General features: G+C 43.8%; 1 protein-coding gene across 33 annotated transcripts in view; it reads right to left on the bottom strand.

The window, feature by feature from the left end:
• Window positions 1-1,563: 1,563 nt before the first annotated feature.
• CELF2 (CUGBP Elav-like family member 2) overlaps window positions 1,564-27,854 on the bottom strand; it is an 838,781-nt gene continuing 812,490 nt past the window's right edge. For 10 of the 33 annotated variants that reach the window (XM_067030247.1, XM_067030246.1, XM_067030248.1 and 7 more), the window contains 4 exons: window positions 22,777-22,896; window positions 16,885-17,082; window positions 12,333-12,476; window positions 1,564-9,239 (listed from right to left, as the gene is read on the bottom strand). In XM_067030247.1, coding sequence (XP_066886348.1) covers window positions 9,112-9,239; window positions 12,333-12,476; window positions 16,885-17,082; window positions 22,777-22,896 — 590 coding nt within the window. In that variant the 3' untranslated portion in view covers window positions 1,564-9,111. The remainder of the gene's footprint in view (window positions 9,240-12,332; window positions 12,477-16,884; window positions 17,083-22,776; window positions 22,897-27,854) is intronic. The other 23 variants (XM_067030253.1, XM_067030245.1, XM_067030260.1 and 20 more) reach the window with 3 other exon arrangements.

The raw sequence follows: 27,854 nt of genomic DNA, 5'->3' as shown, positions 1-27,854 counted from the left end.
GGCTTTGATCAGTTGCAGAACACATACTATGTCTTTTATAGTTTTGTATGTAATATACATATTTATATATATTTTTTATTTTTAAAAACATCCTTCAGATGTGGGCAGGCAGAAGTTGGTGCCAGGCAGCTTCACTGCCAGTAGGGAAAGGTTCAAAGAAACGGTGCATTCCCCCTAAAGCAGCTCCTGCCTGACAGACCCTCAGACCCTCAAGCTGTGGCTCTGAGCTGGTCTCCCAGCACGCAGCCCCTGGCTGGTGAGTTCCGGCGTGGGGGACCGCGGAATCGGGGCTGCAGACCTGAGAGCGAGTATGTTGGTGTTCATGCTTTCTTCCCTGAGGCTCAGAGCTCTTCTTCCCATTATTGCCTCAGATGTGTCCCTTTTCACAAAGAGGATTCTTTCTAGCAGTGTGACTGATGCTCAGCGTAAGGCCACCAACTCTTCAACACCCGAGCCCAGTTCATGTAGACCAGTGGTTTTAACCTTTTTTAAAACAGAACCTCTACCCCAACCTCAAAATGCATGGGCTCCAGTAAGCACGTCTATCTCGACCCTTTCATTTTGCTCCCCTTGGCTATTTCTCTGATCTCTCACTTTCACTAGAAGTTTTTGGTTTGGTGACAAATATATGAGTAGGAGGTTTGGGGTGGGAGGAGGCAGAGACTGGATGAAGAATTTTGGATTATCTGGGGATTTTCATTAACTGTCTCTCTCTGTCCCTCGCTATCAGGGATGACTAAGGTTTGTTTTATAAAGGATTAGGATGCCTGTGCCATTTTACAAGTAGAAGTTTACGACTTTTTCTTCAAGTCAAACATCAAGCAAGAAAAACAAATCTAACACAAAACCTCAAAGCAAAAAAATCCAACAGGAAATGCCATTCTGTTCAGACTTATGGCCTGTAGGAAAAATTTCAAAAATATTCCTTCAAAGGACCAAGCAGCAGGCCACCCATATAAGCAAGCTTTGCAACTGTTACAGGATGTCTGTCACATATAGCTTTTGAAATTTTACCCTTCTCATCCTGAGCGATCAAACCCCTTCTGCTCTCTCTCATTTTGCAGTCCTGAATAGACCCGCCATTGCTCTCCAGCAGGGTATGGTTCTAGTGTCATCTCATTTTGGAAAATCTTTGATGCAGACCAGCATTATTCTTGGATCTGCCTTTCTTTTTCGTCCCCTTTCTTCTGAGCCTAAAGAGATCGATCGCATTTAGAAAGGCAGTTGGGTCTTCTAGGTTACGGCGGATTCTGGACGCTTTCCAGCTGTCTTTTGGTGGCAAAGGGACTGCTCTCTTCTGCTGCGCGCAGCGCCTGGGTAGAGATTTGCCAGGGCCACCAGTAAGGGCATGATTTTCCAAATGACTCTCGCTAAAATGCACCAGGAAGAACTTCCCCCCACTCCATTTTGTTTCCAAAGTCAATTTATTGAATATTAAGTCATAAAGCCAGTGATTATAATTTTAATGAAAAATAACCTGTATCACTCAAGACAGAAAAGAACAAAAATGCCCCTTAGAAACACTGCTTTGAAAAATAATCACATTAACTTTACACACAAGAATCCTTTCTTAAGCTTTATTTAAGAAATCGAGTACTATATAGTTCAATATATATAAGACACATCCAGTATTGTGTTCCTGATAGCAAGTGCATAGATTTTGTTAAGATATCATTTTCACTCGATATAAACGTTTCATGGTCACATGAAGATAATATTCCCAGTGATTTTGCCCAAGCATGAGAGGAGAAAACAGAACACAGCAGAAATAGTGAACTACAACAGAGATGAAAAACAAAAACAGCGAATTAGCAGAACAGTCGATTCCTGATAAGTGAATAAGCTGATTGTTTGGTCACAATGTTTTTATTCACTTATCAGGAACGATTCACAGTACATTAATGTTCACTGTGTTTCCTAGCCTGCCAGCTAAGAGTGCCAGCCCGAGATTGCTCGTAACTGCTGTGGGCTGTGCAGATATGTGGCTTCCATCAGCAAGGCAAACGCTGACAGGCCTGTCGTTTGCCAAGGCGGTCCATGTATGGCAAGCAGGTACACCTTGCTGACACTGCAGTGGCGTTTTACAGAATCGAAAGGGTAAGTGTGAATTTAGGCAGGGACAATCTTTACAGTCTTAAGTGCTTAAGGGAACTAGCATTTTTGTCCCCTTTTTTGGAGAATTATTGTGTCGTTTTTGCAAAACAACAACAAAAAAATCTGGCTTTGTCTTTCCCTTCTTTTACTTAGCATGAGTATTTTGCCTTGTGCCAAATGGTGGACCTGTATACTTACACGACTTAAATATTTAAAAAGTAAACACTTGCATCTTGGAAAGAATCGATCACCCTCTTTACCCCCTTCTCCCCTCCCTCACCCCCCAAAAAAAATAACATACAAGAAAGAAATATCATACCCATAGCCATCTTTTCCCACTAATGTAAGCAGTGGGTTTTCAGAGGCAAACTGATGAAGGCTCTGATGCGATTTAAAGCAGAAGTATTGGCAGGAAGTCAGCTCTCATCTGTGCAGGTTTAGAGCTGGTGGAAGTTACTTCACTGAGGTGTTCGGCCAATGGGGAAAGAGCCTCCTTCCCTCCGCCTCAGCGGCCCCTCTGTTGTTGAGCCGACTGGAAAAGACAGTCTAGGGGTCAGAGGGGCTGCCGAAACCGGAGGGTGAGGGGCCTGAGCACCTGCAGGGAAAATCTCATTGGCGGCCAGAGGAAGGCTGCCCGTGCTGGGCGGCCTGAGTTGGACAGAGCTTGTGCGTCTGGAGAGTTGGAGGGAGAGGTCAGGCAGGGAGCAGACGTCAGTGGAATCTTGTAAGAGCACTTGGAGAGCAGTCAGATTCCTGAGCAGGAGAGATGGGCAGGAGGGAGGAGGGCCTGTGGCCTCAGCTTGCAGGGCACACAGGGAGTGGCTGTCTTCTCTAGTTCTCTTTTTGCTAGCTGGGCTTGGGGCGGTTGTGGGGGACAAGGCTTTGTACAAAATACACACTCTTTCCGGAAGGAGTGTGTGGATGTATGTGGCCTTCTTGGCTTTCATTTGGAAATGGATGATATAGCATGAAGTCTTGGGCATGAGAAACTTTACCTCTTCCCCCTCCCATCCCACCAGACTGAGTAGAGCTTCCATTTGAGCCCTTGCAAGTTTTTCTTTTCTCTTCCACTAGTTTTAATAATTAAAGCTGCTCCTGGATTCAGTTAGCGCTAAAAATAAATAATTTAAGTTACTTTTCTATACATATCTATTGATTGATGGCAACGCATAGATTTAAATTTAACACCTTTCACATCATCTATTCACCAGGTTAGTAAGTTTATTTTTTCTTCCCTTGAGAACTCACCTCTTTTAAAAAATGTAAACTGGTTTCTGAGAAGAGTTTGATGGTAGTGATATGCCTTTGGACTCATGGGTAGGCAGAAGAAACCCCAGCTCTGCTGCTTCTCTTCTGAAGCTTATGCAGCAGGGCAGAGCCATTTTTAATGAGTGTGAAGAACTGCATACGTATACCCAAGGGAGGGGGAGAGAGGGGCAGAGAGAAAGTCAAATATACCAGTGTGGTGAGAAGACCGGATAAGGTCTTGGCAAATCCAACTCTGTAGGTGGACCACAGAAAGAAGTATAAATCTTGGAAGCAGTGGTTAAAATAGGCTGTTGTACGTAAATTAGAGGTGGCTGGTGTGTAGTTTCCCCCTTCCCCAAATCAGATATTCACTTAGGTGGAATCGACTGTATCTTATTACACAACATATAGAAAAAAACATACGTGAAACAGTGAGGTGTGCAGATGTATCACCAACATAGAATGACTACCAACAATACAACACTCAGAGAGAGAAACAAGTATTAGGAAAATGGTTTAATATTGGAGACAGAAGCAAAAAACTGCATCACACAATAACATACGTTACAAAAATAAGTTTGACTGTCTCAACTACACGGTTATGTTCACAATGAGGACAGAAGAATCAGAAAAAACTTTGATCTAAACAGCAAAAAAGCAAACCCCTAAAGTTTTAACTAATACATTTATCCACTTAAAGTGACTGAGTACTTCTAAATCTAATTACCTTATTGTGTAACTGCACAATACAGAATAAAAAGTGAAACTTACCGCTGTATTTTAAGACAAAATTCTAATGCTAGATATAAGCAAAGGGAAAAAAGAAATCAAGCCAAAGTTTTTAATTCTCAAAAGAAAAGCAACTTTCTTTCTGTCAACCAGAAATCAAACTTGAAATCAGTCATTGTCAGGGGGCCCACTAGAGTAAGCCACAAAAATTTCCATTTTTTTTTAATCTCCAGTATAAAAAGTTCCACTGGTACAAAATGCATAAGTACAATCAGTTGTAGAAATAGGAAAGCCTGCGTATTTTTTTTTGGCTCAAATTCCATCAAACAACAAAATCCAAATGCATCAATAAAACAGAAACAATACTCAAATGGTCTTACAGTTTTCCACTAGGTTGCATTAACTTTGGCTTTTCTCAGACAATATTTAAAAACTATTTTGTAATTCTAAACAAAATGATATTATTCATCTACAAACAATTCTCACAGCACAAAAAAACACAAATACATTTTTTTGTATGACATTATTCAAAAAGGTAATGAAACTACAGGTTTTTTTAAAATTTTATTTCTTCTTGTTAATTAGCACTTAAGATAATAAAAACAGAAACAGTAAAATGAGTCCAGAGTAGCACAAGCCAAAGAACTGTAACCCCTATGGTGAAAGAAAGATGAACTTGTTACGCCTTTGAGGACTGCCATTTGATCGCAAGTCTCTAATTTAGTTTAAAAATGACTATTGTCTACACTTGATTTTAAAAAAAGCAGTTTCCCTGTGTGTTTGTTTTTTTCTTCTGGCACAGGCCCTTCGCACCCTTGCAGCTTTTTCCTTTTGATATTAAAAGAGAAAGTGAAGAAAAGGACAACTTGTCTTTGAGGAGGGTTATCTTTTTAGCAATGAAACATGCCCCCCCCCCCCCCCCCCAAAAAAAGGACTTTCCCTGTAACAGTACAGTCTGTCTTGGTTGCCTGCAGAATAAACACTCAGCTCTAAGTGCCCACCCTGAGCCTCTTGTCAAGTGCACTCAGCTCCTGTGGGGGAGATGCAGGCGGCAGGAGGAGGGCACTGGAGCACTTCTGGCTTCAGTGAAGAAATGGGAGAAAATGGTCTAAGATTTATGTGTACTTGATAAGAGGTTCTAAATGAGACAGTCTAGGAAATTCAAATGGTGTTGTCTTGTGTTCTTATGGATGTATCTCTGTACCACCATATTATCATCTACAAAAGAGAGAGACAAGTGCGATAACCTCTATTATTCAGCTGCTTGCTGCAGGAAGTACAAAATAGCCCTCGAAGGATGAAGGAAGGCCCCAGCAGTAGTAAACACGTGTGAGGATAATACAGATCATTTCATTGTAAGTGCATGTGCTGTAAGAAGGAAACTTTTTTTTTTTTTGCATCATTAGAGGCTAGTCCTTTCCATCCCAGGGCTGTCACATCCACACACATATTAAACCAAACAGGGTGGTGAGCGGGAAAAGGAGGAAGGAAATGGAGCCAGCAGCTTCTGAGCTCCATTAGAGAGACAAAGAAGCTTCCAGAAAGGAGTGTGTTTTGGGACTGTGGGGATGACTTTGGGGTTTGTCAGGACAGCAAGAGACCTGCTCACATGAAGTGAAAGTCAAAGAAATATGGCGCTTTTAGAAAGTGGCAGCAGGAACGGGTGCTAGGTATTTGGTCAGTAACTGTGATGAAGAACTGAGTCTGCCTTTGATGGTTAGTCGATGCATTCGATTCAAAAGAAACAAAAAGGCAGGGAAAAGGACTGTCAACTTCTAACTCCAGACACCTGGCTTATTCAGAGGTATCCACTGCACAATGGCTGATAAGAAACATTAATTTGGGAATATGTAAGAAACAAAACCAAAAATCCCTCAAAAGACTACCCCATCATCACAAAGCCGTTTATCTGGAAGATGTATATGAAATTATTCTAAACTGGAACATACCGCTAACCTGATCTCAAAAGCATATTGAATTTAAGGTTTATTTAGGTGCTTGGCTATCTACTGTTCCCCTCAGAAGGTTTATCCAGTAAACTATTTTTAAAGTGTATTTTTTTTCCTTTCTTTTGGCTCTCAACCAAAGGATAAAGTAGTAGTAAAGACAGAAACAACTCAAAGATATATGCAGAAAAAATAATCCAAATTAGAAACACCCCAAAACAAACGAAAATGATGATAGCATAAAAAGTTAACATTCCAGATAGCGCTGGGTAGAAAGGGTTAAAAGTTCAAAACTTTCTCACCTTAGAGGTTTCCATATATCATGAAGAAAATACATTGTGAGGTTGCCGTCACAGCATTGATGTTCAGAGTGGTTAAAAAAGTGAGACATGGGCACTTATACAATGTCTTACAAAAAACATCATAGAGAAATAACAAACAATAACAATTTCAGGCAACAAGACCACAGGATAGCAAGTTAACAAACTTTTTAACCTCTTTTTTTTGTTTTTTGTTTTTTAAATATTAGGGATTTATACAAAACACATAATAAAATACCCATGTTATCAAATTACTTCTCACAAGAAACACACTGAAGCTCTAGGAAGGAAGTACCTTTGGAATTTGGCACTATATATTTTCACTTTTTTTCTTTAAAAGAAAAAAAAAAATCACATTTTGCTGAACACAAACACATCTAAATAGTCCACAAAAAAAAAAAAAAAAATGACATCAATGCTTTACAAGCCAACACAAAACTTACTCTGGAATAGGTTTTCTTTTTTCCCTCACATGAAATTTTTTGTAAGCAAACAACTTTTTTTTGAAATTCTTTTTTGTTTTAAGTAAACCAATTCTAAACTTGTCTTATCAACAAAGAACATTAAGACCATAAGACTCATGATGAAACCACAACTTAATTCACAGAAGCACCAACGTAACACAGTTTACAGTAACCTTTCTCCTGTACATTGAAACAGTATAAAATATAGGTAATTTCATGTGCATTAAACCATGGATTGTCTAACTGTGAGTCAGTTCAGCAAAAGGTGACACAAATAGGTAGCATTTGCCCCAAAACAGGGTAAATATTTTTCTTATACTAATCTACAAAAAGTGGTTCTATATATATATCTTAATGAGAAAGTGAGCCACCTAAAATGGCCTTATCAAAAAACTTTACACTGCCTGAAAAATGTAAAAACTATTACAGACCTCTAGAGACTTAAAATCAGACAGTTTTTTTCTCAAACTGTTTTTGGAAGTAGTCTGTTAGAAACCAACATTCTGTGTCCCTGGACACATATTGCTATTGTTACCAGTGACCGGGAAGAATGCCAATCCCTGTATAATACTTTCAAGTCTGTTTTATGAAAAGAAAAGAAAAAAAAAGAAACATTTTTGCCACAGGTTTTTTCCTATTATTAATTTGTGTAATAATAAATTTCAGTCTTGCATGAATGCAGCAATGTTTTTCACATTGACTTCCCAGAATTCATAGCTAGATGAGGTCACATGCAAATTTCAAAGGTCAAACTAGATCAAAGGTCAGTAGGAGAACCAAATATGATGTGAGGTCAGAAAGACATCAGAAACAATGACGGGACGATGAAACTTTTTTTTGAGACGCCACAGGGACATGCTAGGCAAACGGTGAACTAACGGGCATGAAGATGTCTAGGGAGAAAACAGGGAGAGTAAAAAGTTACACAGAATCTACGCAGCAGCAACAAAATCACTCTTCAGGGTGCAGGAGAAAAACTAATGCAAATCTTAGGTCATTAGGGAGTCTACGAGCCATCCACGTAATTTGCATTTCTTACACTCTTTATCCACAGCACAAAGGAACCCAAGAGAATCCATCCGGAGAGGGAGAGGGGATGGATTCTGGGTGTTTTGGGGTGAGGGGCTGGCAAAGGATGGGGAGAGGGTCCAGTTTCAACGAATGTAACAGATGGGGAAAGTCAGACGACTGAACTGTAAACTAGATAATGGCAGTTACGAACAAAATCATCAGACAGATACAGACACCGAGAGGATAAAGCATGGACTTGAGGCCTAGGGTTCAACGGTGAAAAAAAGCCCATTCCTAGAACGATTCCTCTAGAGACTACTTCAGAAGGATCTGGCTAGCACAGAGAGCTGCTCTTTAGATACCCAATAAGTTAACAATAGGCAATAAATAACTTCCATTATTTCTGAGGCAGTAAAAATTTTGTACAAAAATAGAAATGCTTTTTTTACAAATAAAATTTACAGGCCTGTGGCTTTCTTTTTATGTAGTATTTATGTATTACTTATTTATTATTAAATTTATCTTTCAAGAAACATCAAGTATTTTCACTCATTTTTAATTTTTAAACCCTGTAGCTTTAAGAAACAGATCTCTAAATCTTTTTTTACATTAATCCTTTCTAAAAACTAAAATAAAACAATAACAAAATAGACAACCAGTGTAATAATCTGACCAATAAATGTCATGTTTCTTTGAACCCTAAAAATAAAATCCTACGTATTAAAACAAACCAAATGTAGTGGAAAGACATTTTGTATTGTTTTTAAGTGCTTCTCCTGGCTTTTCTCTCGCGCTAGGCCACCGCCTTACCCTCTATGAACAGCTGGCGCCCCTCTGCAGGGTGGGCGCGGGCAGGAGGGGCGAATTCTCCAGGCAGTGCTCTGGGGCACGGGGTGGGGGTGGGGAGGGGGAGGGGTCTCAGAGTTAGAATTGCACGTTAGCCTTTGTTTGCCTTTTAAGTTGTTAAGATGTCATTTACTGTGTATGTGTTTTTCTTTAAAAAAGCAAAAAACAGAAAACAAAAAAGGTAAAAGGAGATTCAAATTGCAAAAACAAAGGAGAATACAGTGGCACAAGTGGAGGAGGAGTTTACTCGATAGAAACAAGGTAGCCGAGTTTATGGCGAACTGGGTAGGGGGCCGGGAGGGGGTAATGGAGGCCTTATTGTAAAAATAACCGTCTCTCTTGGTAAAAGTTGGCAATGTGGTCCTCCTCTGCCTTTCCTGTTGAGCCCAGGCTGGCTCGTGGGACTTACCCTAAGAAAGCTAAAATAAGAGCAGGGAGCCTCTGGGGTTAGGATCAGTAAGGTTTGCTGTCGTTTTTGGAGCGCTTCAGCTGGACCTTCAAGCGTTTCATGCCAATCTGAAAGCCGTTCATAGCCTGGATAGCAGCTTGCGCAGACACGGGATTGTCGTAGCTAACAAAACCTGGAAGACACAAGCGGAAGGAGGGCGGGACTCAAGATGGAGAGGCGGGGGGAGCAAAGGAGGGTGGCTGCAGATGCTAAGTGACACGTGACCAGCCTACAGGTCATGTTTTAGGGGCAACATTGGAAACATCCACTGAGAAGCAGCGGAGAAGCTGGCTGGACCAGTAACTCGCTATCATGAGAACAAAACCCCTCCGCAGAGGGCTAAAATCTCAAACATTGAGTCAGTTTAGTCTGTTTACTGATTTCAGTCAAACCTGTGTGTGTTTAAAGTCCCTTAGAATCCTGAACGAGCCTCCAGTAAATCAGTAAGTGCTGCTCCTAGAAGCAGTGGTACAAATATTCTAGGTCTCCAGGGGCCCCAAGAAGCTCACACGCCCAGACCAGGTGAGGTTTAAAAAGCAGGATGACTGAGGGAAGGGCTGCATAACCGGTAGGCTGCCCAAGACCCTGTTTCCATTCCAATTCTCCGCGTATACAGGACGGGGTCAGTCGGTGAATGAACGCTAGCATAATTTGCACTTGATTTTTACCGCTCGGAGCTGTTACCGAGAGGAAGCTAGGGGCCCAGGGGAAATGCTGTGCCAGTTCTCCTTATCTCAACTTCCATTTTCAAAGCTCCAGTGGATTCGGCGGAATGGAAGTTGCTACCTTGTATCCCCAGCTGTCCTGCAGAATAAACAGTCTAAACAGCTCAGGGCTTCACAGCCACCCTGACATACTTCCCACCACCTTGCTCTGTACCAACGCTCTGGACGCTTCTGACGACCACCCAGGCTCTGCCAAAACCCAGAAACAGAATTCTGACCACACAGTTTTGTTTCGGCACTGGGAGCAGGGGTTACATGCAAAAGTTTCTTTAGTTAATGCTAGTGCAAAACTGTTGTCCCTACTTACTTTTGTTGTTGAAAGGAAGGTATACTGATTGGATTTCAGCTCTGACCATCCACTGTTCAGAAGGTTTAATACCAAGTTCTCCATCTATCTACTCTTAAAGTATAAAGCTAAGGAGAACATTCCTTTACAAATTAGAGGAGGAGGAAAGGGACATAAATATACCTTTAGCAGAGTTCTCAGCTGATAAAAATAGGCATAGAGTATAAGCAGAATAGCTTCTCCTAGGCTGCCTGTATGCAAAATGGTGGTTTAAATTTTTATTAAATTTAAATTCCCAATAAATGTGATCTTGAATCTAAGATTTTTGCTGATTTCCTCCTTTCCTCCTAGGTCTTATCCAGAGGTAGCAAGATGATTGATTGAAGAACGGAAATGGGTCAAGGGCAAAGTGGATAACAGAACCTGGTCAAGAGCTCAGGATGAAGAATGGGGTACCACGTTATGACTAGCAAACCTGGGACCCCAAGAAGTTAGGCTGTCTCACCGAGACACCTACGTATGGGATGTTACAGCTTTTTAATAGAAACTGAAAACATAGTGCATAACACTAAATACAGTTGTCTGATGCATTATTATGAACACAGTGGTTAAGTAGTTTGGGGGCTGATATAATCTCGTTTCAAGACAGTAAATATTTTCCCAAAATCAAACCATGAACTACAATCCTTTTTCTAATCTCCAAATAAGCTCAGGACATTGTTTAGCAACGAGGACTGTAAATGTCTGGAAGCCTTGTTCAGGGAAGCTGCCAACCGGGAGCGCTTACTGAGCCGTGCACACACCCCACGTAACAACTTACTTTCCATTCCACTCTCTCGTGAACCACTACAAGGGCGTTTATATACCTGTAATGGGTTCAGGCTAACAGCCTTTCCACTTGGATAAAAACAGTGACTTGAAATGGCTGACACGCTAATTCCCCCAACAACAGAGGCTTCAGACCTTCCTGGGTGACAGCACGGAAATCAGAAGGACGTTGCGCGAGCGGAGTTTCAGAGGCCAGAGCGCTGGCCGCCCATCACCGGTCAGCCGAGCGCCGTGTCTGAGTTTGTGCCTCTGCAGGAGCCGCCCCCACCTTCCCTCGGACGCTTTCCTTTTCACCGTGGCACACTTCTATTTGTCCTCCTCCGCCCACATCTGTGCTACTTTTTGTTTTGTGCCACTCTTAGCGCACCTATGACCAATGTGAGTCATTAAATTGGAGGAGTGATTAAAGCAAGTGTTACATCTCCAACTGGGCCAGAACTTGCCAAGCGAGAAATATATACTCTGAACATTCTAGCCTCTAAACTACTTCGGGGAACACAAGGCTTCAAAAAATAAAACAAGAACTTGATTTAATGAATGTTCTCCTCCTCTGTAAAACATAAGGGCATGCAGTGAGCCTGCCACACTCTCTCAGGGAGCGAAAACGCCCCACGGAGCCGGAGTCCAGGCTGCTTGAGGAAGGAGACCGTGACAGCTCGGTCCACCGAGGAGCTGGCATGTCCAGTGTTCTGAGAACACCTGCATCTCCTGCGCTCTCCACCCACTCAGGCAGCCACTGCAGATCCCAGCATCCCAGCACACCGCAGCACTTCAGGTCACCACGAGCTAAAGCAGCCACTGTCCCTGAGCTCTGGGAGCTGCAATGTTGGGCGTGGCCTGAGCACACCCCTACTCTGAAGGCGTGTGACACACAGATGAGTGTGTTTTTAGGTACATCCAGATGCTGAACAATAAGCCCCCAACACACTGTGCTGCCTACACCCACGCGCTCTGAGTCCTAGTGGACCTGGACGGGTATGGAGTTTGTGGCAAAGTGTCTGCAGTGCCATTCTGTATCAGGAGTCTCCACTACGCTACAGTCTGTAAACTACTTCCATCCGGTGAAGCCTGGGGTTCAAACTGGGGGCCCCGAAGAGACTGCTGCTGGTCAACTGTGAAAGGTGATTGGTTATAGGTAGTTAAGACCCTTGAGCACAGTATAGAGCATTACCTACTAGATGGGCATTTAACTCCCCAGATCTGTCCTTTCTCTCTTTCTGATGAGATGACTTGGCCCAGTCTGCTTGCACGGATCCAGACAACCTGGAACCACCACACACACTGAAGGCCCTGTCCTGGCATCTAAAATACTGGCCATTATACTTTCCTTCCCATGACTCCTTACTGGCAGTGCACTGTAAATTCTAGCCGGGTTTCTTTTGCATACCAAAGCACTTGCTCAGATTGGTCTGTTTGTCAATGAAGACTTTAGCAGAGATAACATTTCCAAAAGGCATGAACATCTGCAGGATGTCCTGGTCTCCAAACTCCTGTGGAAGGTGGTAAATAAAGAGGTTTGCACCCTCTGGACCTAAAGAGGGGGGAAAAAAAAAAAAAAAAATCAGAGTAAGGTATTCTGCACTTCTTAGTTCCCAAAGCCTCTTCTTAGGAATGCTTTAACAACAGACGGGCCGAGCACATGGCTTTCCCTCGTACAGAGATGGATACAAGTCCAGTGCTGGTATGTCTTTTAGGACAGGAGTCGTCCTTCACACTTTCCTGACTTCCAAAGAGACACCAGTTAAGAATGGCTTCCTTTTCCTCTATAACCTGTGGGTCACATTTGCTTACTGCGCGTGAGCACATATCTTTGGTCTTCCTGGGCGTGAAGGCGGCAGACGAGGGGTAGAGTCGGGGAGGAGAATGCAGGCGTGGGTTTTTCCCACGTGGCCATGTCTTGTAGTACGTAGTATCTATTCTCTCTTGGATACAGTGTCCTGTGTATTCTAAGCAAATTGCAGCAATTTAGAAGTAATGAATATAGGCAGTAATGCTGCTTGGATTTCTCAATCATTTACCTAATTATCCATCCAGTTCTGATTTGGCAGATCTCTTCACACGCAGGCTAATAATCATCTTTCTTAGAAATGACTGGCAATGAGTCAAGGCAGGAAAAAGTAGGTGCTAGAGTCTCACACCTGTGATCAGAGTGACACCACTGGGAATCAGCCTTGCACATTGAGCGCATGAGGTGCACAAGCTGGCCAGAGACCAAGCGAAGCCTGGTTCTTTGCTCTTCACCATCACTTCCAGAGATACAAGGAACGAGGCCAGAGTAGGGGCGATCTTAGCTACACCGGACAGGAGAGCGCTCTTACGTTCCTTTCCATTTCATTCTCCCATCTCTCTAGCCACCTGCAGAAGAACGAGCTGCAGCTTAAAGGAAGCAGAGAGAAGGGAATCCCAACCATTACAGCAGGTCATCACCTTCTACTGTGTCACAGGCGAGAATGCTTTCCAGGTCAGAGGGTGCTTGAGGGAGTTGCAGGTCCTTCCCCAGATGGTTCTGGGGAGGCCCCAGGGCTGGATGCCTCTAGGATGCTCTGGGCATGGTGTCTGGGAGAGAAGGGAGCTCATACAACTGGTGAAGTAGCCAAGCAGCTGGTTCCCAGGGCCTTGACTGACTCTCGCAGGAGAGGAGCCAGGACTGCCTGCTCCACTGGGAAGCCCCAGGGGCTGGGGGGAGAGTGTCTGTCTGTATGGGCCGAAGAGGAGGAGAACTGGGGTAGAAAGAACTTTGTGAAAATAAAAAGGATCAACATCTTTGCAAAGAAAAGTCAAACCAAGTTTCTCCCCCTCCCCCCACAATCATAAAAGAAAAAAGTATTCTAACGAATGGGACTTTTCACAAGGAAACCTTGAGGCAAATTTCTGAAGCCACAGAGATGAAGCATTTCTTTCTTAAGTGTTAACATGGCCACTTCAATTTTCTGTATTGCTCACAGTTTCCAGGGGCATAGCCACGTTCCAGTGCAAGAGACACAGCTTGTATTTAAAGGGGCACAATTACAGGGTTAGGTCCCCAGATGTCTCTTTGTTTAAAAGACAACAAGAACAACTCTTAAAGAGTCAAAACTTAATATGAATAGATGCAAAACCAAAACGCTGGAGGTGGGTGTTCTGAGGGCCACCACGCGTGTGCGTCCCCTGCAGCCTGTCCGTCAGGCAGATCTGATACTGCCCAGACTGGATATGTCTTTTAAATAGAAGGTCCAAATGCACCAATGAGGATTAACGGGGCCCAGTCGGAATTGTGAAGTCATCCCACCTCCTGAAGCCTGGGGAGAAAATGCAATTTCAATGCACTGTGACAGATCACTGGCTATGCCTGGATAGTCCTGGCCTTCTCGAATGCAGTGCCTTCTGAACGTATCCAGGCCAGACAGGGGACTAAGAAAACGGGAAGAAGGTAAACCCAAGGAGGCTGTCTTCTTCCTCCTCATCACCAAGAAATACTTGGGATTTTGCAAACTGCCAAAGTCATTAACACTAAAATGAGAAAAGTGTGACTTGGTGTGGAAAACCTCTTAATATTCAGTGAAGGAGGCTACTGCCATAGACACCAAGGGTAAAGGAACAATGTTTTGAGGGTTCAACCTAGGTGTCTTCCTAACGTCTCCCTTCAGAAAAGACCTGCTGACCAAACGACACATTTCCTCAGAGCTCTGGTCTACGTGACTAACTCGCTAGAGCTCGTTCAGTTGTATCATTGGTCCCAGTTGGCTGGGTCTTCATGTTCATATTTCTCATAGGGCACCTGATGTAGCAGGAAGCACTGGGGGTGTCTGTATCAGACCGCCAGTTGGGATCTGGAGGCTCTACCTAATTCTGTGTGTGTGACATGCCTCCTGCAAACAGAGGGAGATGGGAAGGGTGTGAAAGAGCTCAGAGGATATTTCAGAATGGCAGGAAACGTGGTCAGCTTACCTGAATTTAGATCTGTAGGGATGCCATAACCTTTCAGAAGATTTAGCTGGGGAAAATATTAAAACCATTTCTTTACAAGGCCAGACGGGTTCACTTTCCAGTCGGAAAATATATACCAGGGTACACGACTAAATACATCAAATTGACTCAACTCTCTTGATTAAAGAACAGAACTAAGGAGTAGAAAATCTAAAACTCTATTTAGTAGTGGAATTCATCATGGGGTCTTTCCTTTGCTTCTCAGTATGACCTGCCTTTTAAATTATGTTTTAGTTAAGCTAATGTTAAGTTGGTTTAAATTTCCTGAGCACAGGTTAACAGGATGAGAAGAAGGTGATCAGAAGAGACATATGAGAAGACGGGAAGGTGATTTAAAGAGACCTGAACAAACCTGAAACACCATCAAGCACTAACCCATGCTGCTGGTAGCCCACATACCTAAAGAATCTGGAGCGGGCAGTATTTATCTTGAACTGTTTTACATTAATCCCAGAGGATTAATTATTGCACAAGCAGTGCCTAAAACTCAAGGCATAGAAATTTAGGGCAGTGAGCTGGTGTGAAGCAATTTCCGGGCCCGGACTTCCTCCTTAAGCTACCGACTTTCGAGTCTGCTGGTGACAGATGTTTTCTCAGTGACCCAGGTTATAGGGTTTGCTGTGAGGCCCTGCTGGGTGAGTGGGAAGTGACCAACACTCTCTAAGATGCACATGGGGAAGCTGGCTTTTACCGTCTCTCCTGAGGACACGGTTATCTGACAGGATACTTCCTACCACCCTCATCTGTCACCGTGGTCCTCAGAGCTCAGACACACGGACCTCCGTACAGGCTTTCCTTTGGGAAGCCGAGGTATTTATGACACGGGGTCTCCACACTCCCGGGGAAAACGCAGTTGTCGCAACAGTTGTGCAAGTTTAAAAAAAAATCAACACTAACAGTCACAGCTGAGAGAAAAGAGAAAGTTCAAAGAATGAAACTCAGATTTTCAACTATCCTCCATTTTTAATGCTGTCACATATAAACAGAAAAATACCTTTCTTTAAAAAAACAAAAACACAAACACGAGTATCTTTAAAGCTGTGTCGCTTTTACGATTTTCAGCTTAAAAAGAAAAAAACCCTTCTATTTCTTATAGGACACCATGTTTAAAGTCAAAATATTCAGACAGAAACCAGTCTGGGACTATGCGGTGAGGATATGGGAGAAGGGAAAGAAAATTTAAAAACATCTTCAGCCAGTACTTCCCTATTCTAACTTCTTGTGTTCAAAACAAGTCCGAAAGAGAATAAATATCACAGTGCAGATTCTGCTTTAAAAGCAACTTCAATCAAGGAGGAAGGAGCCAAAAGGAGGAAAGAGAGACAGGCCCTCCCCATTCGGGCCAGCTCATTAACTGCTTTATAATGAGCTTTCATCTATTCTTAGCATTCACTTCCTGATGTTTACTTTGCCTCACCGCAGAGAAGCAAGGCAATCAATCACTTATTTGCTTCCCCAGAAGAGACCCCTGATTAATCCGAGACTGAGTCAAACCTAAGAGTGGATTTTTTCATTAACCTGGAAGCCATCGCGGACTAAGAGGTGAGCTCCACCATCACGGGGGGCGCGGACCGCAGGAAAGCTGGGCCGAGCCCACCGGGGGCTGCATCGACCCACCCCTTCCTCTACCGAGGAGTCTGTGTGCAAGGGGAAGAAGGAGAGGTGGCCCTGCTGACTCGAGAGAGGGTGCCCCCCGGCAATTTTTTGATGGCAGCGATCACTAGGTAACTGCGTACGGCGCACAGAGGGTGAGGACTCCACCTGGACAGGGCGAGGAGCAGTAAAGCTAAATACGGCAGGAGAGGAGACTGAAAAGGCCTGTCAGATTTCTTTGCGAAAAACCAAACAAACGTTGAGTAGGAGAAATCAAACAACTGCTTTCTCTCAGGACAGTGGCTCGCCGCAGGGTCCTCGGAGCGCTGCCCTGGGGGCGACCGGCGAACCCCGCCCTCCGGCCCGGGCCCGGCACGTACCTTCCTTCTGGCTGCCGGCCGCGCTCTGCTGCTGCAGCAGGCTCTGGCTGTACAGCGTGGGCAGCGCCGCGGCCGCGTACTGCTGGATCCCTGAGTAGGCCTGGGTGAGGGCGTCCATGGTGCCCGCCGTGCCATTCGTCAAGCCCGTGGCGCCAAGTCCTCCATTCAGAGCCGCCATACCTGAGAGCATTTGAGCAACTTTACAAAAAACCCAACAATAGAGAAGAGAAACAGCACTTTTCATTAGTGCTTTCCAAAGGAAGTTAGAGAATCATTTGACACAAGTACGACAGCAAGTGCATGCAGCGAGCACACCAATTACACCGACGGGAACGTACAGACAAAATCATGACGTGACAAATCGTAACCATGGCAGACACACAGACGACCACCGCAAGCCCCCGAGCAACGGTAAGCCTCACTCCCCAGGCCAGTGACGGAATTCACCGAGGAATACCGGGGGCCGGGGCGTCGGAGCTCCAGCCGCGCGCTGCTGGCAAGGACTGGGGCTCTCTTTCTGAAGCAGCCGCCTTCTGCCGCTTAGAGCTTGAGAGCATGTAAAAAAAACACTAGTGGCAGAGGCCTGTGACATCTGTACCCTTAAGCCACTTCCTGGGCTCTTTGAGGAGCCACGGGATGGCCCCGGGGTTCGAGGGGGAAGGCCAGGATTGAAGCTGCTCTCCCTAAAGCTATGGGATGAGGAAATGGCAGAGAGCACGAGCTCTGTACTCAATAAACCAGTGAATCACCAGTTGCATTGACCGGCCTCCCCAACAGCTGAAGGATGCTGTCAGGGACCAGGACCTCAGGGAGAGCCTCGCTGACGACGAAGAATTAAGGTGCAGGAAAAACGCGGCTCCCTCCCTCCCTCCCTCCCCTCCGCGTAGCTAACTGAAGCTGCTTGTTCAGTACGAAAGGCTAGAAACGGGATGGGGCTGTTCTCAGCAGCAAACAGACTCACACACAGACACACAGACAGACGCACACACGCCTGAATATTAATCAGTGCCCGGGGAACTGGGGTTTCCGCCAATGAGAGCACCCCGTGCCATATTTTTCAGTCAACTGAGGTGACCCCGTGTCTGAAAAGCTGGATCTTGGCTATTAACCCATGTGAACTGGGTGACGGCCAGCACAGTTTTTTGACTTTTTTCCTTGTCTCCTGGCTGCTCTTGTGCTCTATTATGGTTGTTGACTGTGTCACTTTTTCCCTGAATATGAGTCAAAACAAGTAATACTTTTTAGAGTGTGAACTTCTCTATAAACTCAGGAAATGGAAGAGGTGACATCATAATTGCCTTGAGTTCCCGTTATGATGCGGCCTTTTTTTTTTTTTTTGAAAGATCTGTTATTGGAAGAACTTAGTGAAAACATTAATGAAAATCTTGAAGGAATTCGGGCTATTGATTAAGGACGTTAAAATAGCAAAGGTGGTTAACTGAAAAAAATTGTAAGTCTAATGAGAACAGAGGACAACTGAGATGAGGGCGCTTAGAAATTATACAGCGGAATCAAATACCAGAATCTCCTCAACAGCCCCATCGTGCTTCGGCTTCAGAACCCGGGGGAGGGCAGCGTGTGCGCTACTCACTCCATCCTGCTTCTGTCCCCCTGACCCCTTCATCTCTTAGATTACAAGGACTACACACAAGATAGGATGGAGGAATCTCATGGAGCCTCAGGTCTGGTGTTCTCCCTGGGGGGCTTAAGGGGACAGAAATGGGCCTTGGGTGACGTTTGGGGTGGGCCTGGAGTGTCAAGGAAAGCCTGGGGGCCATGAACGTGGAAAGCCAGCTTCCTGAAAAAGAAAGAGATTTCAAGCAGTTCTAGCCGAGACCAACTAAGCTCAAAAGGTGGTGGCCAGCAGAGGTCCTGCTGACGTGGCTTGCAGTTTCTTACTATGAAGGAGTCTATTCTCATTTTTTCTGAGGTGTGTGTTTACCACGGCCAAGGCAGAACGGGTGACTGATTACCAGGTAGAATCTTAAAAACCATCAAAGGAAGATTTCAACTTTTGAAAGTTATTCCTATCAGTGATCTAACGTCATTCTGTATTAAATAGCCATTATACTGAAGATGACATTTGTCAGTTCAGCTGCTGGGACTTGATTCCATCTGAACACTTTGGACAATCGAAACAGAGGTTTGAAGAAGGTTAGTTGAATAAAATGCTTCCCCTTAAAAGAACAGGGCTTTCTTGGAAAAGGCCAAATGGACTGGCAAACCTCACCGAGGGAGGGAAGGTCTTTGCAAATAGCCTAGCAATGAAATTAGTGCGCGTCCAGACCACCGCGTGCTTTAACTGACCCGCTCTCCCAGGTCCTCCCTGAGGCGGAGTCCCGGGGAGCTGGGAGACTATCGAGGAAACCTGTGAAAATGACCTAGAAGGACCCACCCATAAAGAGGAGCAAGAACGTCTGGCGTGGCCGGCACGAAGACGGTGCTGAGAGGCGGAGGCGGAGGCGGAGGGCCACACGCCAACTACAGTTATCTGCACACCCCTCGGCCAGGCTTTATACCAAAGAAAGGGCAAAAGTGAGGAATGTATTAATATATTCTCATAGATTTGTATCTATTTGCTGGGATCAATTTTCTTTGGTAAAGATGGGATATATCCTTCTAAGCTGCAAGCTGATAATGAGGGCTTAGGTCTAAGAAATGTCTAAAATCAGGGTAGATGAATATGTACAATTAGTGGCACTTGTACTCATGCCTGTGTTACTAATACGGTCACAAGTGTATGTGACGTTGTACGTGCTTGTGTATGTACCTAACTACATGTATCTTTATATATTCCAATAATACAGATTAAAACAGCCATTTCACAAGGCATACCAAGGGTGACAAGCCACCGCAACACTATGCCCAAAGCATCGCATCTTGACTCTCCTGTACATAAAATTTTTCCGTAAACACTATTCACCAGGCATTTGTGGCTGGTGATATGCAGATAATCATAACTTTAAACACTACATGGTAAGCCATGTGGAAGAATTAGCTCATTTAAAAAAGGAAAAATAAGGATGTCACTTGACATACATTTAAGCACAAAATCAGATACGGATTCCTGGGTGGGTATGACTGCAAAAAATATTTTCTTCGCCTTCGTTCAGCTATTAGTGTATGAAACCTGCCTGGAGAACCGGCAACTAATCCGGAAGGGAAAGCTGTTAGTGAACTGCCCACATTCCTTCCTCCTGATCTTGCGGATTTCCGCTTTTAAGCTTTAGAGCGCTGTCCTTTTTTTAGTCCCTCCTTCTATGAGTGTATAAGGAAGCACAAGGGTATGAAGCTCAAACAGCCTGGTTCAGCTACTGGTCTACCATCCGAAGCTCTATCTTGTGGGGAGCTGAGAGGCCCCCTGGCAGGGAAGGCAGTCCAGTTCTCCCAGGATGAGTTTGGGAATTAACTGGATTCCATCTACCTACTTTCTCCATGGCTCCTTCGTCCATGGCAAAGAGGTGGCTTTACTCAGAAAACCAGGAAACTCTCCTTACGGTAGCAAGTAATGGCTCCTGGGTGGAGTGGGGGAGGAAACGGTGAAGCTATGGAAGCTGTGGGCAACTATTTGTCAAGCTGCCTCTGTCCAGGTGACCGTTTGTTGACTACCTTCTTATCCAGTAGGACAGGTAGGTAGCGTCAGCATGTCTGTTAAGGAAGAGGACACTCGACATTAGAAGGTTTTCTCTCGGTATTTGAGAAAGCAAATCTTAGCTCCAGGCCGGTGCCGGGATTGTTAAATACAAGCTCTGATAGTAATTTACCCAATCAGCAGGAATGTATTTTTCTTTGTGCGTGACTTTTGGTTTGATTAAACATTTTTCAGGTTCATACTGTCTAGTAGGGGTTATTTGAAACTAGAAACAGTCTTAATTTCCCATGACCTGTATGTACTTACATTAACCCCGTGGCAAAGCATTTAAAAAACAAAACAGTTTAAGGTTGTTTTTCTTGCCAGGAGAAAAACTGCAATAACACAGGTCGCACACAGGAACTACCCACGGTCTCTCCGCCATTCAACACAGTCCCTCTCCAGTCGCTCACGACAACGGTGGGAAAATCCCCGCAAAGGACAACAGAACAGGACGGAGCGAGGCAGGACCACACAGACAACACACAGCGGTCATGAGCACGTGCTGAGGAGGACAGCCATTCCCACTGGCCTGTTACTGTGCAGACCAAGGACAGGCAGGCGATCAAATCAAATTCCTTGTTTTAGGGGAACTAGGTCCTGGGGCAAGAGAAGCAGCAGGAAGGGATGTGTGCAAACACACGTCTGCGACCGAGGGGAAGGACAAGTGAGTTGGAGCGTCTGCAGAACAAGGTCAGAAACAGGAGGCAAGGCCATGAGGGCTGCTGGCAGGAGGGCAGCTGGAGGCAGCTTCACTGCAGTAAAACATTCTGCTGTCACGCGGCCACCACTTCATTCAACACGTGCTTGCTAATCGACAGCTATCTGGTCGGGAAGGAAAGAAATCTTTTTCTTGTCTGCTCTTTTTGGCCTTTGGTCAGATAAAACTCAGTCCAAGGTTATGACTGCTTTCCCCAAAGCATCGGAATAAAAGGATTTAATAAAACCTGAACACATTTCCTACCTCTAAATGTATGACTTATCCTCTTATCTGGATTATAAAAGTTAAGTCTTCACTTGGATGAGTTCTAGGTGCTTCTTTACCAAACAAGTTGCAAGGTATTCTTTTGGGATGTGAAGATAAAGAATTATTGGGGTGGGTTTTTTTTTTTTTTTTTTTTTTTTGCTTTTAAACAAACTGTACTGCTCAATCACCCTTTAAAAACTGTATGCTTAGTCAATCATGGTTTAAAATAAGGCAACTTGCCAAGGACCCTTTTCTTAATGCTTCAAATGGGCAGAGGCTGGGTTGCCCGGTAGGTAATTAGGTCCCTGAGTCAGGCTGTCATGGTCCTTCCGGATGTGGCTATTCTCAGGCACGGGGTAGGGGTGCGGGCCCAAGCTGAGGGAAAGGCAACTGAGGTGTCCCTTCCGTGGACCGAGGACCTTCCCCAATTGGAGGCGCCAAGGCTAATAAGCTCGAGCCTCGAATATGACTCATCCTCTGGCCGGGCACTATTCTCCCCACAGATCTAGAATGCCGGAAATGGGTAGGCTGTGTAGACAGAACTTGGAGTGCTTTGGTGAGTCTGTATGTTTCAGAGCTAAGTAATTCCATAAGCAATTTGCCTCGCTCTGTTTCAACCTGTGTTAGTGGAACGGGGCCCTTAGCAGATGCACTGCTGTAGGGTGACCCCTCACTCCGGGGACTTGATAAAGACTCCAGATGCTACCTGCGGGGGCGGCTCCTCTCCACTCAGCCTTGTTTCCTGCTTTCCAAGGCCTCATTTCTCCTCCTGTATAATCGCCATGAACCTTTGGGTTTTAGAGCTGGAGGGGAGCCTTAAGATCATCTGATCCAGAACTTTCAATTTTCAGATGGGACCCTGAAGTCCAGCTGGGGGCAGTGATTGGCCTCAGATTCCTGCAGGTGACTGGGGGCTGGCCCCATGCATCCTGATTTCTAGCCCATTGATTTTTCTTCTATAACACACTTCCTCCTCTCAGAAGAAGGGAACCAAACTAGAACCAAACCAAAGCCCTCGAAACCTGCTGATACCTGTCAGCCACAGAGACCTACGGCTACGTACACAGTCTACACGTTACAAAAGACTTGGGGTGGTGAGGGTGGGGTATTCCCGGAGACAAAACAAAGGTAGGCAGCCTACGCTTGTCAAAACACGCGCCCCCGCTCCTCCATCCCAAGCTTCAGCTCTCCCCGTGACGTAGCCTTTTTAGGTGGTCTCTGGCTGGCCACTGTCTGTGGCGAATTTGGGGGGAGGCTGTCCACCAGAGCAGCAGACGCTCACTGTTGATGGTACCTGCTAGTGCATTAATGTTATTCAGTCCGACAGTGGCTCCTGCCAAGCCTTGCAGAGTCCCGAGAGAGGTCAGAGAATTCATGGCTGCACCAGCAGTGGAGTTGGGGGTTGAAGCAGCCACTGCAAAACAAAAGACAGACAGGGAACCCGGGAGAGAAAGCACAGGATGAGTGACAGCCAGCTGGCCCAGGAAGTAGTCTGTCCCCCTCACAGCAGACCGAGCCGGGGAGCCTTCAACCACGGGCAGTCTGGGGGCTGCGCTTAGGGTTTTGGTGTGAAAGACATGGGACTGTCCTTGTGGCAACTGTGACAATGAGATCTGGTGGAAAAAAAGCATCACAGCTCTGCTGTGCCAGTCAGCGAACACGTGCATTGCTGGTTAGTAGGGGACAGTCCAGGATAGGAAGCCCGTCCTCCTGGCTGGCGGGTCCTTCACCAGCCCCACCTTAGAAGCCTCTGAACAAATGACCCGCACAAAAAAGGGGGGGGGGGAAGGGGGAGTAAAATGGCGTTTCTTGTCTTTCATGTTGCTTATGCTTCAGACTTGGCATTTTCTCAGCGAAGCTTAAAAAAAAAAAAATTCCTGGGTTTGACAGACGACTTCAGGACCCAGGTAGTGGTGCTTACAGAAGCAGGGAGTGATACGCGATAAAACCATTTTGGTCCGAACTCTCCTTCCCCCTCTCCCTCTCCCCCTCCCCCTTTAAATAACCGCTTTATTGGAATATAACTCATGTTATAAAATCGACTCCTTGAAAGTATACGATCTACTGATTTCAGTATAGTCACAGAGTTGTACAACCAGCACCACTAAGCTTATAACATTTTTATGACCCTCTAAAGAAACCCATACTCATTAGCACTCATTCTACATTCTCCCCTCTCCCTCGACACTGCCAACCCAACCAGCGACCTACTTTCCGTCTCTGTGGATTTGCTTAGTCTGGATATTTCATATAAATGGAATCATAAAATATGTGATCTTTTGCACCTGGCTTCTTTCACTTAGCAAAATGTTTTCAAGGTTCATCCACGTTCTAGCACATGGCAGTACTTTATCCTTTTTTTATTGCTGAATAATATTCCATTGTGTGGAAACACTCCACCTTGTTTATTCATTCATCAGTTGTGGACATTTTGATTGTTTCCACTTTGGGGCTATGATGGATAATGCTGCTGTGAACATCTGTACACAAGTTTCTGGGCAGACATATGTCTTCAGTTCTCTTGAGTACATACTTAGGAGTGGGACTGCTGGGTCATATGATAAATCTATGCTTACCATTTTGAAGAAATACTAAAATGTTCTCCAAAGTTGCTGTCCTCCCTAATCCCCGCCCCCCGGTTTTTTTTTTTTTTTTTGCAGTACGCAGGCCTCTCACTGCTGTGGACTCTCCCGTTGCAGAGCACAGGCTCCGGACGCGCAGGCTCAGCGGCCACGGCTCACGGGCCCAGCCAGCCGCTCCGCGGCATGTGGGATCCTCCCGGACCTGGGCACGTACCCGTGTCCCCTGCATCAGCAGGCAGACTCTCAACCACTGCGCCACCAGGGAAGCCCCTCCCTAATCCCTTTTACACTTACAATGTAAATAACATTTCAGGTATCTTACATTTGTATAGCTTGATAGCCTGCTGACTTTTTTCACATATATTATCTCACTTTATCCCGGTGATAGACATAAAAGCTAAGCGAAACTCTGACCACTGATAAAAGTGCCACTTGATCCACTTCTAGCTGTGGAATCACTGTGAGCATGTGAACGTCCTTCCTTCTAGGATGGCCAGGAACTTCAGTCCATCCTGCTGGAATGTTCCTGCCCAGATGGAGCTCATTCCTGCTGTGCCTTCAGAAACCACACAGTATTGCTTGCAATGCACCTTGCTTGGGATTCCTTCTGGGTGAGGCTAGATCAGATGCCTGAAAAATGAATTTCCCACCTTAGACACATTTCTGCCCATGTATGGCATTAGCTTCTGACTCCTCATAATGTGTATGTATTTTCTTTCTCTTTTTAAAATAAAATTATACATAATCAGGTCAATGTTTCTATAGTCCTTTTGTGTTATGAAACTTCTCAAGTACACACAAAAGAAGAGACGATAGTGACAAATTCCTTCAAACTCATCTCCAGATTCTAGAATATCTGAGAACCACCCTACTTCCTACTTCCATCTTATCCCTACATACTTCAGTATGCAACACTAAAAATTGAGGACATTTTCTTTTAAAACCCCAAACCACTTTTCTCTTCCCTCTTGCATCAGTTTTATTAAGGTTATAGCTTTCTAGGAATTTGTATATTTCACTGAAGTTTTCGAATTTATATTGGCATAAAATTACTCATAATTTCTTCTTAATAAATTTTAAAAATCAGGAGCATTTACATTTAAGTCCCATTTCTTTGTCTGCTTGATCTGTCAGTTACTGAGGGAAGCACGTGAAAACCCTCCACTATGGTGACGCCAATTACTCCATGTAAATATGTAAATTTGGGGGAATACCTCTTGAAGCTACTTTACAACTTCCACAGATGTCTGTAGATCACTGTATCTTCTGTTGAAATAAACTTTTTGTGGTGATCTCTTTATTTCTAGTTTTACCTTGACGTCTGTTTTATATAATGTTAAAAAAAAAAGCACCAGACCTTCTTTTGTTATTTGCATGGTATATCTTCTGCCATCTTTTTATTTTATATGTCTGTTTATATTTTGGCTCTATCTCTTACAATCAATATATAAACAGGTTTTCAAAAACAGAATACAGCCTAATAATTTGATAGTCTTTTAGCAGAACTATTTAAATTTTGTGGTATACATCCTGCCTATATTACATTTTTTTCTCTTCTTTCTTGCCTACCTTTAGGATTACTTGTTGGTTTTTTCCACATTCCATTTCCCCCCTCTACTACTGGAGGTAATATTTAATATTTGGAGGTAATATTTTTTTGGAGGTAATATTTAATATTTCTATTCTTTTATGTATTACCATAAAAATTTTAAGGCACACATAACTTACAAGAATCAAAGTTAACATTATCTTTATTCTTTGCCAGAACATTTTCTAGAATGTTTCTCCATTCGTGTATATGCTTAGGACAATTTCTAGAGACTTTAAGTGGTTGATTTTTTAAAATAATTTTCACCAGTTATGGGTCTTTCACTGGGAAAAAGTCCACAGATATCCTCATACTGCCATTCTAGAAGTTCTTCCCTGGTGTCACCTAAAATTGTGTGAAAACTCTTCAGGACTTTATACTGGCTTAGAATCAGAACATGCCTTAGGGATAGTTTTTACCCCTTACTCACCGGCACAACAGTCTGTTAAGAGCTATCACATGTACAATGACGTCAAACAGAAGTGTATTTTTCTATGGGAAAGCAGGGTGGGGGGACTTCAAATTTCTGGCAGTTAGGTGGTCTAGGTTACCAGAGAGACTCTCCCACTGAAAAAAACTAAAATGCTTAATAAGATATTTTAAAACATTTTAAAATTGCATCAATAACTGACCATTTAGTAAGAAATACTCAGAAATCAATGATGTAAGTGAAAGATGGCACCCAGAGAAGTAAGTGGAGCATTGAAGGTAGCTTTCCCCTTAAGGGCATTTGGTGAACCAGATAAATTTGAGCTTCAGTTCTCAAAGCTTCCCAGTACGTAAGAAATACAAGAAAGCCTAGGGCCCACCTGAGGTTAAAGCATCTAAGAAGAGACTTCCCCACCAGTAAGTCTGGAACACTAAAAGGCTAAACAGTCAGTGAACAAGATATACTCTCACTTCAGAAACTGTAAGGAAAACTGCCTGTCTCAAAACTTAGTGTGGAGTATGGCAAGGGGAATTTCCCTCTGATAATATATAACCAACCAGCCCTGACATCAGTTTGCAAACCAACTTTATCTGACTGGTCAAAACTGCTCAAGCCAGCAATTTAAAGTGGTCCCTAGCTTGTACTGTCTTCCAGCACCCTGCAGAATCAACTATAAGTCAACCTTGAAAAGGCCCACTTTCAGCAAAGAATTCTCAGAAATAAGGTTCCAAGATAGTTAAGCTCACAAGAAAAAAAAATTACAAGTACCAAGAGTAAGAAGCAGCAGAGACAGAGTTAGATAGACACCATATTTAGATCCACCAAAACTTCAGATATTGGAATTATTAGCACACAGTAGAATGGAGGTACATTTAACATGTTTGCACAATTTAAAAAGGGTGGAAAATGAAAAAAAAAGATTATAATAAATGACCAAGTATACTGATAAAATTATTAAATAAAAGTCTTAGAAGTGAAAAAACATAATCAAAATATAAAACTCAATGGATACACAGGTTTAACAGGATATTAGATACAGTCACAGAGAGAATTTGGTGAGCTGGAAGACAGACCTGAGGAGATTATACATAACTGAGAAAGAAAAGATAACAGATTAAGGGACATGGGCTAGTCTAACATATGTCTAGCTGAAGTTCCTGAAGGAAAAGGGAGAACAGGGAAAAGGCAATATGTAAAGAGTTAATGACTGAGAATTTTCCAGATCTGATACAAGATTCTCTCTCCCACATCCACGTGTTCAAAGGTCCCAGTGAATTTCAATCAGGAAAAAATGAAAATACATAATTAGATGCACCACAGCAAAAAATGCAGAACACCAAAGAAAAGAAGATTTAAAAAACAACCAGAGAGAAAAAAACCCTCAAAAGACCACAATTATACATCTCAGTACCTGACATCTAAAGAGTTAATAATGTAAGCAAGTTAGTAAAAGGTGCTGAGATAAATTAACCATCAAGCTAGAATATCCAGCAAAAATGTATTTCATAAACTAGGACAAAATAAAGAAGTACTTTTCACACAAAAGCTAAGAGACTTTTTCACCATTAGACCCTCACTAACTGAAGTTCTACTGGATATACTTCCAACTAAAGGAGAAATGATCCCAGATGAAAGGAGGAGGAATAATAAGAAAGGAGTAAATATATGGGCATACCTAAATAAATGCTATATAAAATAGCAACGGACTGAAATTCAAACCAAAACAAACCAAACCAAACCAAGTTAGAGCTAAAATACACGACAACATGAAT

This window comes from Kogia breviceps, chromosome 3 (assembly GCF_026419965.1).
Source record: "Kogia breviceps isolate mKogBre1 chromosome 3, mKogBre1 haplotype 1, whole genome shotgun sequence".
Taxonomy (NCBI): domain Eukaryota; kingdom Metazoa; phylum Chordata; class Mammalia; order Artiodactyla; family Physeteridae; genus Kogia; species Kogia breviceps.
Note: the sequence above shows the minus strand (reverse complement) of the source record. Positions and strands in the feature narration are given on the sequence as shown.